At 37.1% G+C, this 20632-nt stretch overlaps 1 protein-coding gene across 3 annotated transcripts in view; it reads left to right on the forward strand.

The window, feature by feature from the left end:
- LOC131439139 (LIM and SH3 domain protein Lasp) overlaps positions 1-20632 on the forward strand; it is a 116837-nt gene that overhangs the window by 49443 nt on the left and 46762 nt on the right. For all 3 annotated transcript variants that reach the window (XM_058609805.1, XM_058609802.1, XM_058609804.1), the window contains one exon: positions 5869-5963. In XM_058609805.1, coding sequence (XP_058465788.1) covers positions 5869-5963 — 95 coding nt within the window. The remainder of the gene's footprint in view (positions 1-5868; positions 5964-20632) is intronic.

Here is a 20632-nt window from a genome sequence, read left to right on the forward strand (position 1 = left end):
AAGGTATAGTCAGAAAGTTTTCCTGGCTCGAAGAGGCGAATGACCTTTAGGTTAAAACCTTCTTTAATTGGAACAAAAATAATATCCCACTAATGAACCGAATCTCATGAAATTTTGACATATGCCATCCTAAGGATTTCTGTATTGAACGGTAAAAAATTTTTAATAGGTAACGCCATCTGTCTGTCAGACCGGAGACTGAATGATCGACTTGTTACATCCAGAGGCATCATAGTATCAAAATATCCAGCTCTCACATTTCGCCCTCAATATACTCTAAGAAATTACAATAAGAGTTGAGGGTTTGTTCAATAAAATGTAAAAAAAAATATCAACTCATGTCTGTCCCATAAGCAAAGTACTCGCATATCAGTCCCATTCAGTGCAAATTTCAATAATTTCATTTTTGGCAATATTGGAATAGCAAAGGTGTGTTACCGATATTTCATATAATAATACCATGATTTAGCATTAGGTAGCACACTAAATAAAAAAAATTCGGAAATAAAATTTTGATCGTCTTTTTCTCGACTTGCCGATTTGCCATATGGGACTGATATGGAAGTATGGGCAAAGTAGGGGAAAGAAATGTCAAAGTAGTAGCACTGTGCACCCATACAATTGACATGATATGTTCAATGTGCGCTGGCCTAGCTGAACTAATGTGCGATGGCCTAGCTGAACTAAAGATAGAATTCTCTCTAAGCTGACAGGGCCCTTTTTCAACTCGCCCACAGATTGTGGGAGTGTGTCATTAATCAGTTTTAGTAATGACACTGCAATTCAGCATTTCATTACCCGTTTGTAGTGTGTGTGTGTGTTTCATTGATCGATTGGTCATTTCAAAAGTCTATAATCGGTTAGTGGTATCAAATTTAAACCAATCAAATTCAGTAAAATAATTCAAATTTTAGTTGTTTTGCCATCGCGGGTTTTTCCGTGTAAATAATATTTTGGAATCGACAACAATTTCAAGCGTGTTTCCTGTGCTATTACAATCGATCGAATATACCACATAACTAGATCAATTCGAATTTATATTTGCAGTATTATTATGTGATTCCATTCAGGTGAACTGTAGAACTTATTATTTCTATTTCGCTCATGAATACTTATCCATATTAAAGATTTATTTTTTCAGTTGTCGAAATTTGTCAAACATTAACGAGCTCAATTCTGTACAAAAATGAACGTGACAGAATGCGTGAAATTGTTCCTGGTTGAGGTTCTAACATTTCTCACGTTCGTGCACGGTCCATAATGATAGTTTCGTTTTGTACTCTGTGATAACATGGGGTTTCCTGAGTCGTTCATAAAAGTGCGTCAAAGATTTTCGTTTAGGGAAATAAGCCAAACGCAATATATATATTGTAGCAAGATGAAGTGTTGGGACAGTTGCAGAGTATGAGTCAAAATGTCTTCACGATCGATAATTGTGTTTAGTTTAATATGTTCACTCTTTGGAATAAATACTGGTGTGTCGCAACCAGGGCCTCTGTTACGTAAGTCAATCATGTCGATGAAAATTACATTCTATGCTTATTGAATAAAAAAGCAGTTTCAGATGGATGCCCTGCCAACGAAGTTTTGGTACAACACAACGTATGCTGTGAACCAACCTGTGCCGATGATTGTACAGAAGGAAGCTGTAGGAATTATTGCTTAGAAGCTCCCTATTGTGTATGTAAACCCGGATACGTCCGCTACAATGGTCAATGCATCGAGAAAAACGAATGTCCTGGAGCTTGCCAGTATACTAGGAGACCATTTCCGACGTACCGTCCGTGCATGAGCGTATCTATCACCAAACCGTGCACCACAAAACCGACAACCCGAAAACCGTGTATCGCACTCCCGACGGTTCCAACACCGTGCCCTACTAAACCGACGACTCCAACACCGTGTACTACAACTCCAGGGCCCCCGATACCATGCCCGATTCCGAAACCATGCACAACTCCGAAACCATGCTCAACAGCATTTAAAGTGACTGTACCATGGATGGGATTTTGTCCACCGCATTCAAAACATAGCTACTGTACACCATGTTGCCAAAAGACTTGTGAAAATGATTGTTCGACTGTGAGGTGTATCCAAGCCTGTTCTGGGCAGCCAACTTGTGTTTGCGATGAAGGATATGTGAAACATAATGGACAGTGCATTCTGAAAGAATTTTGCCCATTGTCTCCCATTAATTGACGTATTTTAGCGAGGAATGCTTCAATCCACGACTTCGTTGGAGAAATCCACAACATCGGTATTCTCAGATATAAAATGATGAATGGGAATTGAAAATCGTTACTGTTTAGTTCAACGCCGAAATGAAGTTTTTATTGCATTTCCAAGTAGAGATTTACTATTGCACAAGCAAGACCTCGTATACTTAATCAAATTACTAGCAAAACGTAGATTCTTAATTATAGCAAGACGTGCAATAAGTCATTCAGTTATTCAGATATTTGGATCGACAGCAGAGTTTGTCAACCAAAATTCAAGCCCCTTGACATAGAATGCTATAATTACAAGTGTTGAATACATTGGCTAAAGTTATAAGAATTTATGTCCCTAAGTTTGGATTACTACCTAAAAGGAAATGAGTATTAGCATGTAAAGAAAATTTTCTTAAACTCTAACTAAACATACAACTCTAAGGCTCGTAGATCGTATTTCAAAATAAAATTGTTTGCGACCAAAGGTATCTGTTATATTATTATGTTCCTTGCAAAAGTAATTCTTACAAATTGAGTACAATCATGTTAATCTGAATAGTTTTGTTTTTTCGTTCGTTTATTTGATGCGGCTTAAGTTCCTGAAGGCTAGGATTATCATATCAAATTGCGCATAATTAAATTTTATAGACACTTCTATACTTTATAACTCCTTTCTAAGAAAGGGGTAGTTTAACAATGATTACCCCTTAGGAGTTTAACAATGATTGAGGGGTAATTGAAACACTAATCGTGTTTTCTATTTTAATTCACAAGTACTAATATTACTTCAAGCCGTTCTACACGAATGTCATTTGTCTTTGGTTGCAAACGTCAGATTTGCAGATTTGTAGTTCAATACAAACTGCTAACGCACTGATAAGTCGAAGACGAAACGTAAAATCGTAAACGTAAGCAATTTGAATGACAAGAGTTAGTCGCAACATACAATGTTTTTACAAGAACATGAACTTATCGAGACACCTCGCAGCCGATTCTTAGTGTACAGAATCATTGCATGGCTAGTACTATGGATCCTACTGACACTAAGAATCCTTCCAGGTCGGGGCTCGAACATACGACAACTGGCTTGTAAGACCAGCGTCCTATGCATTGAACCGCCAACCCGGGTCTTAGTTACTTAGTTACGGTAATTTTGAATTTGTTGCTCATCTTTTTTAATTTTTTTTTAAATACTTCGCTAAGTTTCTATGAAATAAATAAAGCTCCCCCCCCCCCCCCCCCAAATAAGCTTGAAAACAGATCGAAACCCAGTGGATAGCTTGTTGCTAATAAGTTGCGGTAATTTGAAATTTGTTACTCAATTTTTTCTATTTTTTTGAGTACTTCGCTATGGTAATACGAAGTTTACGTAGCACCCCTTCCAAATGAGCTTGAAAACCAATCGAATCCCAGTGGATAGTTTGTTACGGTTATTTTGAATTTGATACCCAATTTTAAATTTATTTACCGTAACTAATTAGCAACAAACTATCCACTAGATTTCGATTTGTTTTCAAGATGATTTGGTAGGGGTTCTTCATTAACTTTATATGAACTTAGCGAAGATCTGAAAAAAAGAGCAAAAAATTCTAAATTACCTCAACTAATTAGCAGCAAACTAACAATAACAAATTGACCAAAACTGCCGTCTTTCAATAAGAAACAACAAAAATGGTTGTACCCGTTTCGAATGAAATTTCAATGTAGAAGCAAAGCCTTGGTATTACATTGCTTTTGTGAAATTTGACATTCTGTTTCAAAAGACTTCACAGCCGATTCATAGCGTACAGAACCATTGTATGGCTGGTGCTACGATTCGACTGACACTACAACTGACATATGAACTCAAACTTACAGCAACTGGCTCGTAAGACCAGTGCCCTATGCATTTAACCGCCAACCCGGGACAACTTCAATGTAAAGAAAGTGCTATAAATAATACTGAACGTAATTAACTGTGCAATATATATTCACTGCTATTTCGAACATGAAGTTAGTAGATTCACTAACGAGAATATTAATAAGTATAGCGTCATGAAAATGACATAGCAGTTCAAATTGAACTGCTTAATGCGAAACTCGGCAGCTCAATTTGAACCGCCAAGCAGATGTATGTTGAGCAGAGATGGTCGAATTTTTCGAAACGCCAAAAATTTTTTTTTCTGCTCGACATTTTTTTGTTTTGCATCGAGGTGCAATGTCATCGTTCGATTCCATCTTATATGATCATCGCTCAAGACACAAGATGTCTATGTACATTTCTGACTACCTCCATACAACAGCTGTCCAACTGTCAATATTATTAATAACCTGCTCTCTCACGACGCTTCCGACATCAATAATAAAAACTTACCTAATTCACATGTTCGAGCATGATCATTTAGATCGCTATTTATGATAACACATTCTTGAAATAAGAATGTAAGACCTTTCATTTCAATCTTAATTTGTTATCTCTGAAAAATATGAGAGACATCATTTTAACTTATTTTAAAACATATCACCTTGTAATTCTCGAACCGGAAACCATATTCGAATGAAATGGAAAATTATACTGTGGAATCGAAAGAACTTTCATTTTAATGCATGTATGTGGAAATCGGTTCAATCATCTTTTAGAACATCAATAGACATTATTTGTCACATACGCACACTCATTCTACGACCTGTACAAATTGAATCGAATGGTATATAACACTCGACCCTTCGGGTCTCGATTTGAATGTCGGTTTTGGAGTGATTGCTTTGCTTTTCAAAAACAATATCAATTACGTGAACATGCACCCGTTGAAGCTTTTACACGTGATAAACACACTCGGGATTTCTACTGTACCAGAGCCAACAAAACACTCAAAAGAACATTTAAATTCTATGAATAAATGCCAACACAAACGGCATCGATTGAACATCAAGTAAAGTTTATCTCCAATGAAGAACTTATTATTTCGATGATGGCCTTGGTACAGCGTTTCCCAATGTTCAAGTGGGCTGTGTAGCCTAGTTTGTCTGATATGGAATAAAAATTAAAACCGGAAACCCTCCTCATAGAGATTGTTTTCCTTTAAAAATTTGTTCTATAGGCTTCACCTAACCAGTCTTTACAAGGGCAACGTAGCCTAGTTCATACGAAATGAATTATGTTTACCCCGTAAGGCATATGTTTTAATTAAATTTCATAAAATTGATAAGCTTATAAATCGAAATCATTATCGCAAAATATAAAAACTTTAATCTACAAAAGCCACCGTTATTTTTGTTTTCATTCTATATTACCATGCAGCTATTTTAATCGTCCGTTTCGCTCTAAACAAAATTATACAGTAGCAAAAAACAAAAATTTATTAATCGTAATCAGTCCATTATACTCTCGAGAAGAACGGGTGTAGATTAAAGCCAATCCCATTTTTATCAACTACAAACGAGATAGTCGCTGCGTTTTTGTCATTAAATCAGACCGGTTCCTGCAATTGCAAACCATCAGATTTGGTGTTCTATTTTGGTTCACTATCAGTAATCACACTGGACACTAACGATGTTTTGCAGACACGCGCCCGTCGGCTTGTCGGTAAATTTGTCCCGCCAAAGATTTGTTTTAAAAACATGTGCAATGTAATTGAACTCTGTTGATTAATCGTTTCTTTATTTTGTATACTTTCAGACGTGGCACAAAACATGCTTCAAATGTCACGAGTGCGGTATGACATTGAATATGAAGACATACAAAGGTTTCAACAAACTTCCGTACTGCGAAGCGTAAGTATCAGAACTTTAGATGTTTCCGATTTCTCGTATTCACTAAAATGCACAATATATAAAAAAAACTGTAACTTGCTATTTGCAATACAAACTGTTCTTATAAGTCGAACGTTTCAGTTTTTCCTAGATCTGCAAAATATTTTTTGTTGCTCTTTCAAAGTTCCCGAAACCAGTCCGGGTCGTAATGAGCGAAACATTATAATTAATAAACTTTACTATAAGGTCAGGGGAAGTAGACGTGTTGCATTGGCATCTTTTTCAAGGTCAGTGTCAAAAACTTTTTCCTGTAATTATTTCCACAATGCAATTGTTTTCCAAGTGCCGCTAAACGGTTGTGTAATTCGAGTCTCTATACAACGCTGAAATTCAGACTTTGGTCGCATAATTTGCTGATTTAGTCATTTTGATGGGGACGAGTCATCATTCGATTCGCTTTTTGCCATATAATAATAGACGTAAACAATCCGTCAGTGTAAGTATTTGCTGGTGAACTCGAATGAGTCACATTCCTTGTTTGAAGCATTTATTTGCACATTTATTAGCGGTTTCAAATGAGCTGAAAAATCAACATCATTCCGCATTCCGGCCGCCGGTGTTACGGACTGTAACTTCCTCAACCGGTACGTGCCTAGCGTACAGCACTCCGAAATTTAATTGACTACTAATAATGTAAATGCGATGCATCCAAATGTCGGCAGAAGTTCGGCAGTGCAATGTGTGGTGTATTAGATTAGTCCCCGTCGTTCAGCACCGACGCCTACGGTGACCGTAAAACCCTAACAGCCTGGGGTGTTATAAATCTTCATAAAGGAGATGCGTGTCGGTTGACCCGCCGGGTTATAATTTGAGCCCATCAAAAGTGTTACTACTGCTGTACTGGGTCGGCGACCCACGGCAGCAGACTAAATTGAATTAAAAGCATACAACTGTACATTTTGGATAAGCGACCGGGGGAAACACAATAGAAACTAACATGAATGATGAAGAGGCGCAATGTTAATTGGATTTTGTGGGAGTGCTAAAGTGCATTAAATTTTGATAAACTCTGTTTAAAATTATGTTCTCCAGCGCTTAATCTCATACCGCATTCTAATTGGCTTTAAATTGTTTGTTTCTTTCGTGTTGTTTTCACATAAAGTGTTCCTTATAGTACGAACACATTCATAACTTCTTTTTTATCAGACAGTGTAGTTAATGAACGACTACTTTTTTGAAACGTTCTTATCATATAGCAAACAGTACGATAAGCTCAATTCAGTGGCATCTTGTCGCATGATTACTCTGCATATATGCCTAAGCCGCAAGTACGTTGTTCTTTTCAACCTTCAGTGTGTTACGTTACTTTACAATCTCGGCTAACCTGGAATCTTCTTATGAATTAGGGAAACAAGAGGTAATATTCGCCATATAGGGAAATATCGCAATATTTTAACCGATTATTATAATCGATAAAATTCTATTGATTGCTTCCTACAACCAATATTGTTTCGCTTAATCTGCGAACAAAATATTTAACTCAAAAACTGAATTTTCACTATTTCATAACTTGCGTTAATTCATCTCAGCACAGAAGTGAACTGATGCGATATGATGTGAAATAAAGCCACCATCAGTTCAAGAATTTGCCAGTGGATGCAGGTAGATTTACAGTAGTCCCGATATGATTCATCCATTCACCTTCTTACTATAGCTGTGCTCTTCTAAACATAATATCCAGATCATAAAGCATATCGCTATACATGTTTGAATCTACCTGATGATTTGTTTGAGAAGTACTCGTCAGATTCGTGTCAAACAGTCAGAAGGAAACAAGTTTCCTTCAAGTGACTTGGGCTGGTTATCCACAATCCCTCGTTCAGCCATCGATTCGTCTGATGCTCTGATGCTCCCATTCCCATATTTTCAATCATTTAGTTATGTGAGATATGAAACAAAGAATTATTAGAAAATATTAGAATAACTAGAATATTAGAAATTAGAAAATATTAGAATATAATATAATACAATACAATAAAATAAGACATAATATTTTATAACATTATATAATACAATTCAATATAATCATTTAGGGGTTTCGGTGCCTCGTGGGTAACCAGTTTGTGCAAAGTTCACATGACTTATTTCAAATTTTTACGTTTCGTCTTCGAATCATCAGTGCAGTGCATTTGACTACTTTTGCGACGAGAGGCCGAGCATTGTCGTGTTGGAGGATGACTTTGTCATGTCGTTCTTGATATTGTGGCCGCTTTTCTTTAAGCGCGCGACTAAGGCGCATCAGTTGCGTTTGGTAGCGATCTCCTGTGATGGTTTCACCTGGTTTTAAGAGCTCGTAGTAAGTCACACCGAGCTCATCCCACCCAATACAAATCATAACCTTGGCGCCGTGAATATTCGGTTTTGCCTTCGACGAAGTAGCATGCCCGGGCTTTCCCCATGATTTTATGCGTTTAGGTATCGAACCCACTTTTCATCACCGGTTACGATTCGATGTAAAAAACCCTTACGATTTTGTCCTTGAAGAAGTTGCTCACATACGAATAGACGGCGCTCGATGTCCCTCGGTTCCAACTCGTACGGCACCCAGTTTCCTTCTTGCTGAATCATGCCCAGGGCTTTGAGACGTTTTGAAATGGCTTGCTGACACTCCCAAACAATTTGTGCGTCAATAGTTGCTCTCGCCAGATTGAAGTTTGCTCAATAACAAGGTTTTTGAGTGATCTTCAGTCGGTGAAATTCTTCTGAATTCTGCCTAGTTTACGAACTAACACAGTAGAGAAGGCAACAATTTATTATCAATATACTCTCCTACCCAGTGCTTGAGCGGAAGAATAGGCATAGAGCGAAAAGACTAGTGTTTGTTGTCTGATGAACAGAGAAGATGTTTGGATATATGATACCGGTCGTGAGGCGGCTAGGACTTAGACCATGTGCGATGTTCGCTTACCAAACCCAGTCTCGTGGTAGAGCCGTGTCTACCACAGCTGCACGGAACCACCCGCGATCCCATTTCAACCAGAATATTAGTTGATTTTCTGAATTCGATAGGTTAAAATTTGGTACAACTAATCGATTGTTGTTTTAACTAAACTGTCATTTTTGTTTTTTGATTAGCAGAAATGATGGTTGAAACAACTAATTTAACTGTTTAAAAAAAATGCTGTCAATTAGTGAGGACACATACCTTTCAAATTCAACAAATATTTTAGTTGAAATAACTGGTGTTGTTATTGAAACAAAATTCTGTTAGTTGAAAAATAAATCGGTTTTATTTGTTTTAGACATTGCAAATAGTTGAATCAACTCGAACAATGTTATTGATTTGTGAAAATAATCAAAATATACTTACTGATACACGTCATGATCTATTTGAAATATGTTCAGTATGTTGAGATTCTTAAAATAAATATCGTTGTTAAAATATAAACAGTATTTTATATTGACATGTAATAATTGGGAAAATCACCGATCACTGCTGATGTTAAGTGATCTTAACCAAGGAATAAATTATCATTACGAAATCAGAACTGATCTGATCTCTAAGAGATTTTGATTTTTGTATGATCATGATCATGTCAAGTCGAGATTAGTAAAGATCTAAATTCTAAAAAAAAATACTTCTGATTCGATCGGAAATGATTGATGTAGAAAAACGTTTTTAATCAGCAAAAGCAAAAGGGGCGAGTAAATCAGCGAAATTATTAAATTTTCCTAAAATGAGTATTGAAAGATGATGCCTTCAAACGGTTGAACTAAAGTTATGCACTGATAATTTTAGTCAATTTATATGAGTTTGGGTGCATCAACCGCTGGGAATTGGAATTTTGCGACGGCAATTCAAACGCTTCATCCAAACGCAGCGCGTTCTGTGTGTTTGAAACCCTTCGCTCCTGTTACTTTTATAAATTAAATTCATGTCAAAAAGCGTTTTATTGCTAATGCATGAACATCATCAGCGGTTTCAAACAGCTGGAAGTGAAACAGTCTGCTGGAAGTAAATCAATGATCGAATTTGAAGCATAAAATTTTTGCGCATACCTGAAAGATTACGAGATGATCATTCATTAACATTTTCTAATTTGTCACCAAATCTTTTTCATCTTAAACAAGGTTAACTTTATCACAACACCGCTGTTAGATAAACTCTTGTTATCATAAATTTCTCAAATCGAATGAACACAATTTCACCAAACGCTGATATTTCTAGTCAAAAGCGAATGGCAGCAATGTTAAATGCGACACAACAAACTTTTTATGACCTTTCGAATGCTATGAGAAAAGTCCAAAAGTGTAGAAACATATGAATTGAGTGATATATAGATGGAAAAGCTGAAAACACAATTTCACTTCAAAGTCACGAAAGAAAATCTTTGCATCGTTTTGTTACTGACAATGAAAAATGGAATTATTTTAAGGATCCTAAACGGGGAAAAATATAGATGAATCCGAGACAACCACCAACATAGACTGTAAAACCAGATCAATTCGGCAAGAAGGCAACTCTCTGTGTTTGATGGGATCAGAGAGCTGTGGTGTATCATTAGCTTCTAAACCTTGATGAAGTTGTTAATACTAATCGCGTACAACAAATGATCAATTTGAACCATGAACTGATCGAAAAACGACCAGAATTGGCCAGAAGACACGGGAAAGCAATTTTGTTGCACCTGCACACAAAGCAAACCCAGTTCAGGATACAATCGAACCACTTGGTTGGGAGTTGCTACCCCACCCACCATATTCGCGAGACTTGGTCCCTTTGTTTTCATCGATGGGTCATGCATTGAATGAGCAGCAGATTCCTGCGAAGAAGTCGAAAATTGGGAGTCTGATTGTTTACCAAACATTTCTGTTGGTGTCCATAAATTTCCAAAAAGGTGGTCAAGATGTGTAGAAAGCAATGGTCAATATTTAAAACATTTTTTAAATTTTCCTATTCAAATTAGGGTGTTTTTTAACCTAAATTATTATTGCTACGTCACCCTTCAATTCCGGAACCGGAAGTCATATTCGAAACTGCAAGAACTGCATCCTCCATTTTTAAAAATCATCCTTGAAACGAATTTTATCTCTACATTCGTGCAAATTTAATGGTTGTCGTACTGAAAACGTGTACAAAGTCTCACCCAGAGCAGAGTGTGTGAAGTCTTGCTACCCATTTCTGAAATTGCCCATACAACCATTCTCTCGATGTCATCTTATATGAGACATCTATCCGAATATTGGAGAAGGAACAGAACTAAAAGAAAAAGTGGAAAATAATAAACAGTGACAATGCAAAGAATTTGCACAATTCGATGCCAGCCTGCATTGCTACACAAATATCAAAATCCTATGAATGAACTTTTGAATGTGCTAAATTGAGCATGACTTCTATTCATTTGGTAGATGATTTTCTACTTGTGGTTGACAAGCAAAAGTGTAATAATGGAACCTGCTAATTTAATTATTTAACTTTCAATTGACGAGAATAGTCTGAACTCAACCGTTGACTATATTACCGTGTGGAAATAAAACACAAAATAGATTCATTTTGTTCTAACAGATAAAGCATAGCTCAGGTTTCGATGTTCAGTGGGCAAGAAATGGTGCAAACACAATTATTGCATCAAATGTTCTACCAACAGAGCTAACCAAATCGATATGTTTCTATTTGCAAGCATTATTTCCATTTTCACCATACAGTAAGTGCAACTAGGCTAATCCTTTCGGTCGTTGCGCCGAGGTACTTGACTTTTGAGACAGCAATAGAAGCCATGACTGTTTTACTGTGCATACGAATGGTATAGGATTAAAAATCGGCTCCAATAATCACTTACAAATTGCAAACAGCAACCCTTCCGATCACGACTGCGATATGATCTGATATAAATATACCATATTGGGAAATACGTGAAAAAGGCCTTTTTGTACCCATCAGCAACAAATTGGAACCCAACGGCTTTAACTTTTCACCTATGCCCCCGGAGTTTTGCTATGAGCTTTGCACTAACGCGGTGCCGACAACTTCCTTAGCACTTCTAATGCCCATGTCCATCGACACCGGTCAGAACAATCGCAGTTTCGCAGCTTGACAAGGTGATACAAACTAAATGCACTTTTATGGTCATATTCCATCTATCCGCCGTCATGTTTTCGCGCATTTAGTGCTCCTCACCCTGCGGCACAGTCCGATGTGGCCATATTGGGGTCGTAGGCACGGTACGATTCCGCAGCCAGTATGTCAAAAAGTGCAATTTTTCTCGTTTCATACTGCATCGGGAATTTACTGCGCGACTACTGCAGCATGCAAGCATTATTTATGATCATGACAAATTTTGCCCGTTTTTAGACTGACTTGCATATTATCTAGTTCGAGCTTCGAATTCGATTGAAATTGGAACAAACTGACACTGAAGGAACTTTCGCCATAAAATAAAAAGGAAAACGATATTCTCAGCACGATTTTGCAATTCAATCATTGTCATAACTGAAAAAAAACCATACGAGTGAACAAATCTGCAATGCAAAACCTCATTTGACTCGACTAGAGGTTACTGATTTATATATGAATGTGCTGTTCAGTTCTGCTCTGTCCAATCCTAAGTATGACGTCAGACAATCACATGCCGGCCGCCGATTTATGTAGAACACTTCATTCATGGAAGTTACGGCTGAACCCAACAGCGTCAGTCGGCGGCGGCGGATGACAAAACAGGCAACACAAGAATTCAGCCAGCTTTCAGTTGTGTCACCTTCGCACTCCCTTCCGGTAATCGCTCATAAGTCATGGAACACTAAATGGAAGTATTTTTCTGTGATGCTCCATTTTCCGTAGAGGTTGGATACACAGATATGCATGTATTGCATTGTTAGGGTGCATAATAACCTCCAGGGGATTGGCTTATGGTCGATCGTGTTTTAGTCTGTTCCACTCACAGACACACACCGTTCGAATGCTACGAGACTTTCACGATCCATGGCACGTTCAGCTTCGCGTAGTTTATCAACAAACAGTTGCATCCGTTGTACATAAATGCAGCTTGGAACAAATTAACGCAAGAACGTCGCCACGCATACGCTATGTTGCATACCGGCATGTTGCACGGTGAATGTGTATGATTATTTAATTTATTTCAATTCACTGGAAAGCCGTTCGCATCGGTGAGTTCTGTTTTTCATCAGCTTCGAGTTGCCTTGCACGGTACTAAGTCTAGTTAAATTGATTGTCGATGTATCTTTAGGACGATATATCAGCAGTAGTCCAGCAGATATTTTTACAGGTTTTTATGAGTTGTGTCTTTGATTTTTGAGTTTTCGAATAATATCTCAGAAATTGCCTCCAAGTTGTTTGGGCACTTGTTTGTTATGGATTTCTTATAATGGAATTCTAATTCAAATTAAGTAAACATTAGAGAACATGAATTCATCAACTTATTAAAACAGTTTTCCTTGCAATCTATATTCAACAGATACCGTACCTACTCGTGGTCCTACGATATCCCGTTGATCGATGATCAGTAAAGCAAAACCACTGCAAATTGATTCAGGCGTACTCGTTTGAAAGCAACATGAAATACAAAAAAAAACACCCATAAAATGACAAACTGTTTTTGATGATATTTTACCGCTAACCGCTCAGCCTCTATTTCACTTTCTATACTCGAACTTGTCGAATATGCTGGGGTTGGCCGGTTTTTGCTTTGCATGGTTCATTAATCCGATGTCAATGGTGAAAATAATGGTGGAAAACTCACGGGTCGGTATGGGTCACTAAAGCAAACTGTGTAAACTCGTTATGCAAAAGTGGCCCAAGGCTGGCCGTGCTATTTTATTAGATATTGAAAACCTCCAATAGTGTCTTTGTAATGATAAATGTGCAACTTACTCTCGTTTCGTCCCGTGATACTGAATTTCGTTATATTTGATCGAATTTGATAATCAAACATACAATCCTCACGGAAGTTGTACACGTTTGTCCATAATCTCCTGAGTCATCTTCTAGGTCTGAAGCAGTTTAATGCTTTAGAATAGCCAACAGGTAGGCATTAATGCATTACCATTCCTAGATATTAAAAATATTTAAATACCGGAGGCGGATGTTTTCACCGAAAGTAATTTTGCCGAACTCTATTGAATCAAATGATAGGATGAATTGAAAGAAAAACGGTGGTCGGAAACTGACTCCTTAGTCGGTTTGAAAAGAGTTTTTAATAATTTTGTTGTTTATTGTCATGTAACAATGTTACACCTCGACGTACTGCGAATGGGCGGGATATTTTTAATGCTTACTGTCTTAGTTTCTCTTAAAAACTGTCCAAATGGCTGGTGAAAGAATTTAAATCTATCAATACCAAATCAATATGCAATTCAAATGTGTTTGCTACAAAACCTCTGCACATAGGTACTATGAAAGATGATGGTGTCTTTCGATGTAACCACCTCAACCTGTTAATAGATTGGCTACTGCAACAATATAACAGTAGTTTATGGAAAAGAAAAGTGAGCGCTTATCTGAACCTAACTCGCCTTAACCTGGACGTAAACTACTTCATATTCAGAGACCAATTTTTCTAACAATTATGGGGATAACCGATGGGTAATCTTCTTTCTTAAATGAATTGTTTATGGCAAAATTTTAAGAAAAATTTAGCGAAACAAGGATTGTTACCCAGTTCGCTTTCTCATCTCATCCAAGTCAGTCGATAAAACAAAACCGCTTACGTTGGGGACGGAAGATACCAAGTACAGTATTGTGTAGTGAAAAATAGACCTCGAAAATGAGTGAACCAAACGAACAAAAGCTACCGCCGACACGAAAGAATACAATTATTGTTGACTTCAGGCAGTGCAAAATTCGACCTTCGATAAGAAAACTTGAAGGTTTGCTTAAGGAGCAAATGCGTCTTGACATTAAACGTGTACATTTATTTCTATGTAATAAGACAAATAATGTTGTTTACATCCAGTTTTATCAAAAGTTGGATGCAATTCAATTCGCAAAAGATAATAACAATGTGCACTATGTGGAGTACGAGAACATTAAGTACAACATTCCAGTACATATGGAAGATAGTTCTATAAAAGTTCGTGTGCATGATCCTCCCTCAAGCTTCATCCTTATATTCGCAAAACTCTGTCCCAAATACGGAGAGATTCTCTCTACCGAAAAAAAAAAGTGGAAGAACTTTTTCTCCGGTATTCTAAATGGCGTACGTTTGTTACGCATTGTCAGGATACGAGAATCCCGTACAAATCACTTGTTACCTATGACAATCAGATGGCCACATGTCAATATTGCCAAAAGGCTGTTCACTACGGTAAGCCATGTGATAAACTGGACAAGGAGACAACTACACCAAAGGACAATGTTGAGTTACGCCACGGACAAAGTGACCCTCGATCCTCGTTATATGGAAATGGAAGCTCATCTTCCCCGAGGAAAAGGGTGACAACGAGATCGAACAGCAAAAAAAAAACAAAATGTAAACACATCGGCCACGTAGAGCTTAATAAAAAATAAAACAAAACGGATTATTACCTAATCGCTGGTGGAGATATGTTGATGACATATTCGGTGGTAGTTTAACAAGTTTTTTAGAAACTACTCACAAAACATTAAAATCACTTGTGAAAAAGAAACTAAACAGTTTATCTTCCCTAGATATTCTCATCATGACGAAGCAATCTTTCGAAATATATAGGAAACCCACCAATATAAAGAGAATTACACCTCATTCCTCTTATCATTCCCATCAGCATAGCATGGCCGCTATTCACTACCGTTAACGAAAAATAAATGTTTTGACGAGAAACCAATTGACCAAAAAGCCATCTTTTGATTTGAAATTCACCATATGATTCTAACCTTGTCCCTGGGGAAAATAATGCATTAGAAGAGAAAAACATCATTTTCGATATTGGAAAGCTCAATGAATATCCAGAGCGATCAATTTAAACTATTATTGATAGAAAAGTAAGACTGTTGCATAAAACAATCACTTACTACTTCAATCCAATCATCAGAAAATTAAAATAGTCAGTTCGTGTTCACATCTCATCCGAAACAGTCGAAAATTGCTTACGGTCGAGACGACAAAAACAATAGACAATACAGTGTAGTGAACAATAGAGTGTACGAAATGGGTGAATACGATTATCAAAAGCCTGCCACTTGACCTACAAGGCCAAATTTGTATTGATTTCAAACGCTGCAAAGTTAGACCAGCAGCAAACGAAATTGAAATCTTACTTAAGGAACGAATACATCTAGACGTAAATGTGTGAGTGAAGAATTGAATTCAACAAGGCGTCTGACCCTGTGTACATTATGCTTAAACGTGAAAGAGAGACAATTGCATTCGCTTCGGTTAACAACGAGGTGCACCATGTCGAGTATGATAACGTGAAATACAAAATCTCTGTGTACGTGGTGGACGATGCCATAGAAGTACGTACACATGACCTCCCCCCGCAGGCTAGTGATCATTTCGCTTGAGAAAATATGTCGCAATACGGAGAAATTCTTTTCATCGAAGTATGGCGGAATTTTTTTTCCAGGTATCTGGAAAGGCGTGCAAGTGGTACGGACACAACTACATAAGGCAAATTCCATCTTACAACATTCATGTACAAAGCGGGAGACATCCGTGTAAAACGCTGATTACCTTGTCAGTTTTGTGAACAACCTGCACTGAAACTGCGAACAGAACATCTTCAACCAAAGACAAGGACAACCGTCCAGCAATGGTAACTAGGGAACCCAGTACATCTGCTTCTAAAACGCTTTCAGAATCAAATCAGCAAGCAACTGCAATCAATGTTCAACAAAACGTATCTACAGAAAATAGCAATGAGAACAAGGAAGGAAGGAAGATCCTCTCCCCCTAGAAAAAGGGCGACAACGAGATTCAATACAAAAATAAGCTTATTGAAAAATCGGCCACGTAAAACTTGTACGCATATAGGCCTGAATAAAAATATGTATTAAATAAAAAATTTAAAAAGCAGTTTCTGTAGATTTCAACTCTGCACATTCATTCAAAACCAAACTGGAAAAGTTTGGCTTAGATAAAATATTCAGAAGCAAGAACTATCAATTAAAAACCATAAGACCATAAAGATAATTTGAAAATATTCAGAATATGTAAAATCTCGTCTTCACTTTGCGAACAAAAAATACAACGGGCAAACGAAAAAATCACTAGACATTCGTTTCAAAAAGAACATTGTAGAAATTTCAAAAACTTCTCAAAAATTAGAAAAGGGATTTTCATACCATTTCGAGTCGAAAGTGGCTAAATATGCCTTTATTGAAGGCATGCTTTTCAAGTTACTATTTAAACATGAAGAACGAACACACAGAAAATACATAAACACTCCAAATGATTAACCTGAACTAGCACAAAAGAGACAGCACCGTCTTTTCTTTCCAACAGACTAAGAACAGATATACTGACGAAGGTTTCAAATAGCTCACCGAAATATTAGTGCTAGGACTATTGTAGCAACAATCATCTCATTAGTAGAGTCGCAATATGGTTTTGCCGATTACTCGACTTTCAATCAAAGAATTGTGTTAAAATCGGATACAATATCGGTTTATATCAGTTGGATTTACCCCGGAGAAAACAGTTCGGAAATTGTTCTATACTGGCATTATAGCGACGCGAAAACTCGAAGCGACGGCACCTATTTCCATTTTACCCTTGAGGTTTATCTATCGAACAGAAATAGCAGATCTGACTTTAACTAATGGTTTTTGTATATGAGATTACTACTAGAGCCGTTAGTGGTGCAATCGTAAAGTTTTTTTTTTCAATATAGTGAAGAAATTTCGTTTACTAGTTCTTCTCTCTGTGGTTTCTTTTACTGCTACTTTCGTTTCTCGTCTTTTTTTTTCTTTTGTTTTTGAGCTTCTACTATCTCTTCCGCTAATTCTTGGAGTTTTCTTCGTTTGTCTTCTTTCACTTTTATTCTGTATTATTATTCTTTTGTTTTCTTTTCTGCTATTCTCTGGAACTCTGTGTCCGATGTTAAATTGATGTTTTGAAAGTCAGTCAAAAATCATAACTCAAATTTTTGCTGTTCCCCGGAGCAGTTGTAATAAAGAGTGGCGAGAATTTACCACAGCCCCAAATAGCTTGCCATATCACAGCTTTCTTATCAAATGTTCTGTCTTGAATCGATGTTTCGGTTTGGATAAATACTTACCCTCCTCGTACCGTATAATATTGTGGCCCCGGCAGGGATTTGTCATCGAATTTCACGTAGGTTTTGCCGTCCATGATTATACAGTGCGTATTCCTAGCAACTTTCGTACTCTGTACCTGGTCGATGCTTCTTATTTCTTATTTCAGGCTGCGTTTTGGCTGTATCTTCTTCTTAAAAATTCCAAGAGTAAAACGTTCTTTAGCACGAAGAACGTTTGAATTCGAGGTGCCAACTTTTTGGTCACATTCCGCATTAAAATCACTTTCTTCTGCTCAAACACCATCGGTATCAGTTTATTCAAACGAGAGTTACGTTGATTATCGAATGTGCTATCTTCATCGAACTTCCCAATTGCTTCTCGAATGGCTTTCTCACTTACTCACTCCATTGCTGCTATCTTTCTCAGTGACAGTCCAAGCTCTGCATTCATTTCTGCACGTTGTTCTACTCAAAGTCCGCGCCTTTTAAAACTAATTTATAGATATAAATAAACGGCTACAAAAGTGGTGAGCGAAAAATGTGAATTACAGGACACAGTTTGTATTGAATGGATTGATTGTATGAGAATTGCTAGATTGTGAATTATTGCGAAATGGCAGCGGTTTTTTAATTGCATCCCAGGGTCGCTGTGTGGACACGTGCCTTCAGGCCTCCGGACCCACGGTTTTAGGGACCTATCCAGGTTATTTAGGGGTACATAAATAAAGTTTGTACCCGGCCCATTAGTACGCAAAAACGGCGCTGATGCATCCATACTTTCTTGGATAGTCCAAGTATTAAATGCACTAATTCGAATAGGATAATTGCTTTATTGAAGTTTATCATTTTTATACTAATCCTCATCTATTAGATAGGGGACGGATATGGCGTGATGGGTTAGTCAATGCCTTTCACGCAGCCTACCTGGACTCGATTCCCAACCCCACACATAGGGCCAGGAAGTATGGCGAATGACTTTAAAGTTAAAACCTCGATAATTAAAACAAAAAAAAGCATTCATTAGATTATTAATATACAATAATATACAGAGCAGCTTCGACAAATTGTCTCAATATTGATACGATACGATACTGTTTCACCAAATGACCCAGTTCATTGAAAGGCCTTTTTCCGAAATCATTATTCTGTTTAAAATATCGTGAACAGCATAAATAAAACTGGATTAAAAATAATGCTTTATTGCACCAACAGACTATACAGTAAAACACCTGTTTTAATCCACCTAGTGGTGTAATGATGCTTTTCTCATATCAATCATACTATCATACTGTGGTATTCTCCAACATAATTTTCTTCGATTCTTGAAAGAATGACCGGGATAGGATTGTTTGGTCATCTACTAATAATGACTACCGATTGGAGTAGTTCAAGTGACAGTATAAAATTTTTCAAAACACTTCACCTAAGGGGTGACTGCGGAACTGGAAGTCGGATCCGGATGAAATCCAGGAATTCCGTACAAAACCACAGGACTTTTCATTTGAACCTACGTTTCTGTAAATCGGTCAAACCATCGCTGAGAAAAGTGAGTGATATCCATTTGGGAAAATATGACCACTATTTCCGGTGCCTCCAGAATTGGAAACCGGGAACCAGAATAGCCGAAATCAGTTTGTTTGGCCGTCTACTGATGATGACGATCGAATGGAATAGTTTTTTTTACGTTTTTCGTTTCGCCCCTTTAAGTGATTGTATAAAAATTTCAACACACTTCACCCTGTCATTCCGGAACCGGAAGTTGGATCCAAATGAATTTCAGAAGTTTTGTATCAGACCATTCATTTGAATCTAATTTTGGTAAAAATTGATCACGCCATATCTGGGTGAAGTGAGTAAGTAATTTGGAATTGGAATTTTTACACTAATCACCCTATAATTCCGGAAATAGAAATCGGATCCAAATGAAATTTAGAAGTTATGTGATTCTTGAACCATTATTGAAATTAAGTTTATAAAAATCGGTCACGTCATTTCTGAGAAAGCTTAGCACACACATATATTTTCATTTTTTGCGATTATTCCCCCAAAACTCCGGAACCGGAAGTCAGATGCAAACAAAGGTTAGGAATTTTGTATGGGACATAGAAACTTTCATTTGAATCTAAATTTGTGAAAATCGGTTCAATCATCTCCATGACAAGTTAGTGTAAAAAAACGTTACATACACACATACGAACGTACACACACATTCTTCTGAATTTAACGTATAGCTGTTTACAAACTAACACAAAAGTTAGTTTTTATTCAAGTTTCAAACAAAATCTTTGTTTTGGAAAATATAAGTAATATATTAAATTCGATGTTTGATTCAAACGAAAGAGCTCGTTTTCTCAAGGAAAATTTTTGTTTTTTGTCCAGATTCCACTTTCTTTTTCGGAATAACACTCAATTTTCTCCGACATGGTTTAACCGGTTGTCACAAAATTAGATTCAAATGGAAGGTGTTATGTTTCCAAAGAACATTTTAACTTTTTGAA

This window comes from Malaya genurostris, chromosome 3 (genome assembly GCF_030247185.1).
Source record: "Malaya genurostris strain Urasoe2022 chromosome 3, Malgen_1.1, whole genome shotgun sequence".
In the NCBI taxonomy this organism is placed as follows: Eukaryota; Metazoa; Arthropoda; class Insecta; order Diptera; family Culicidae; genus Malaya; species Malaya genurostris.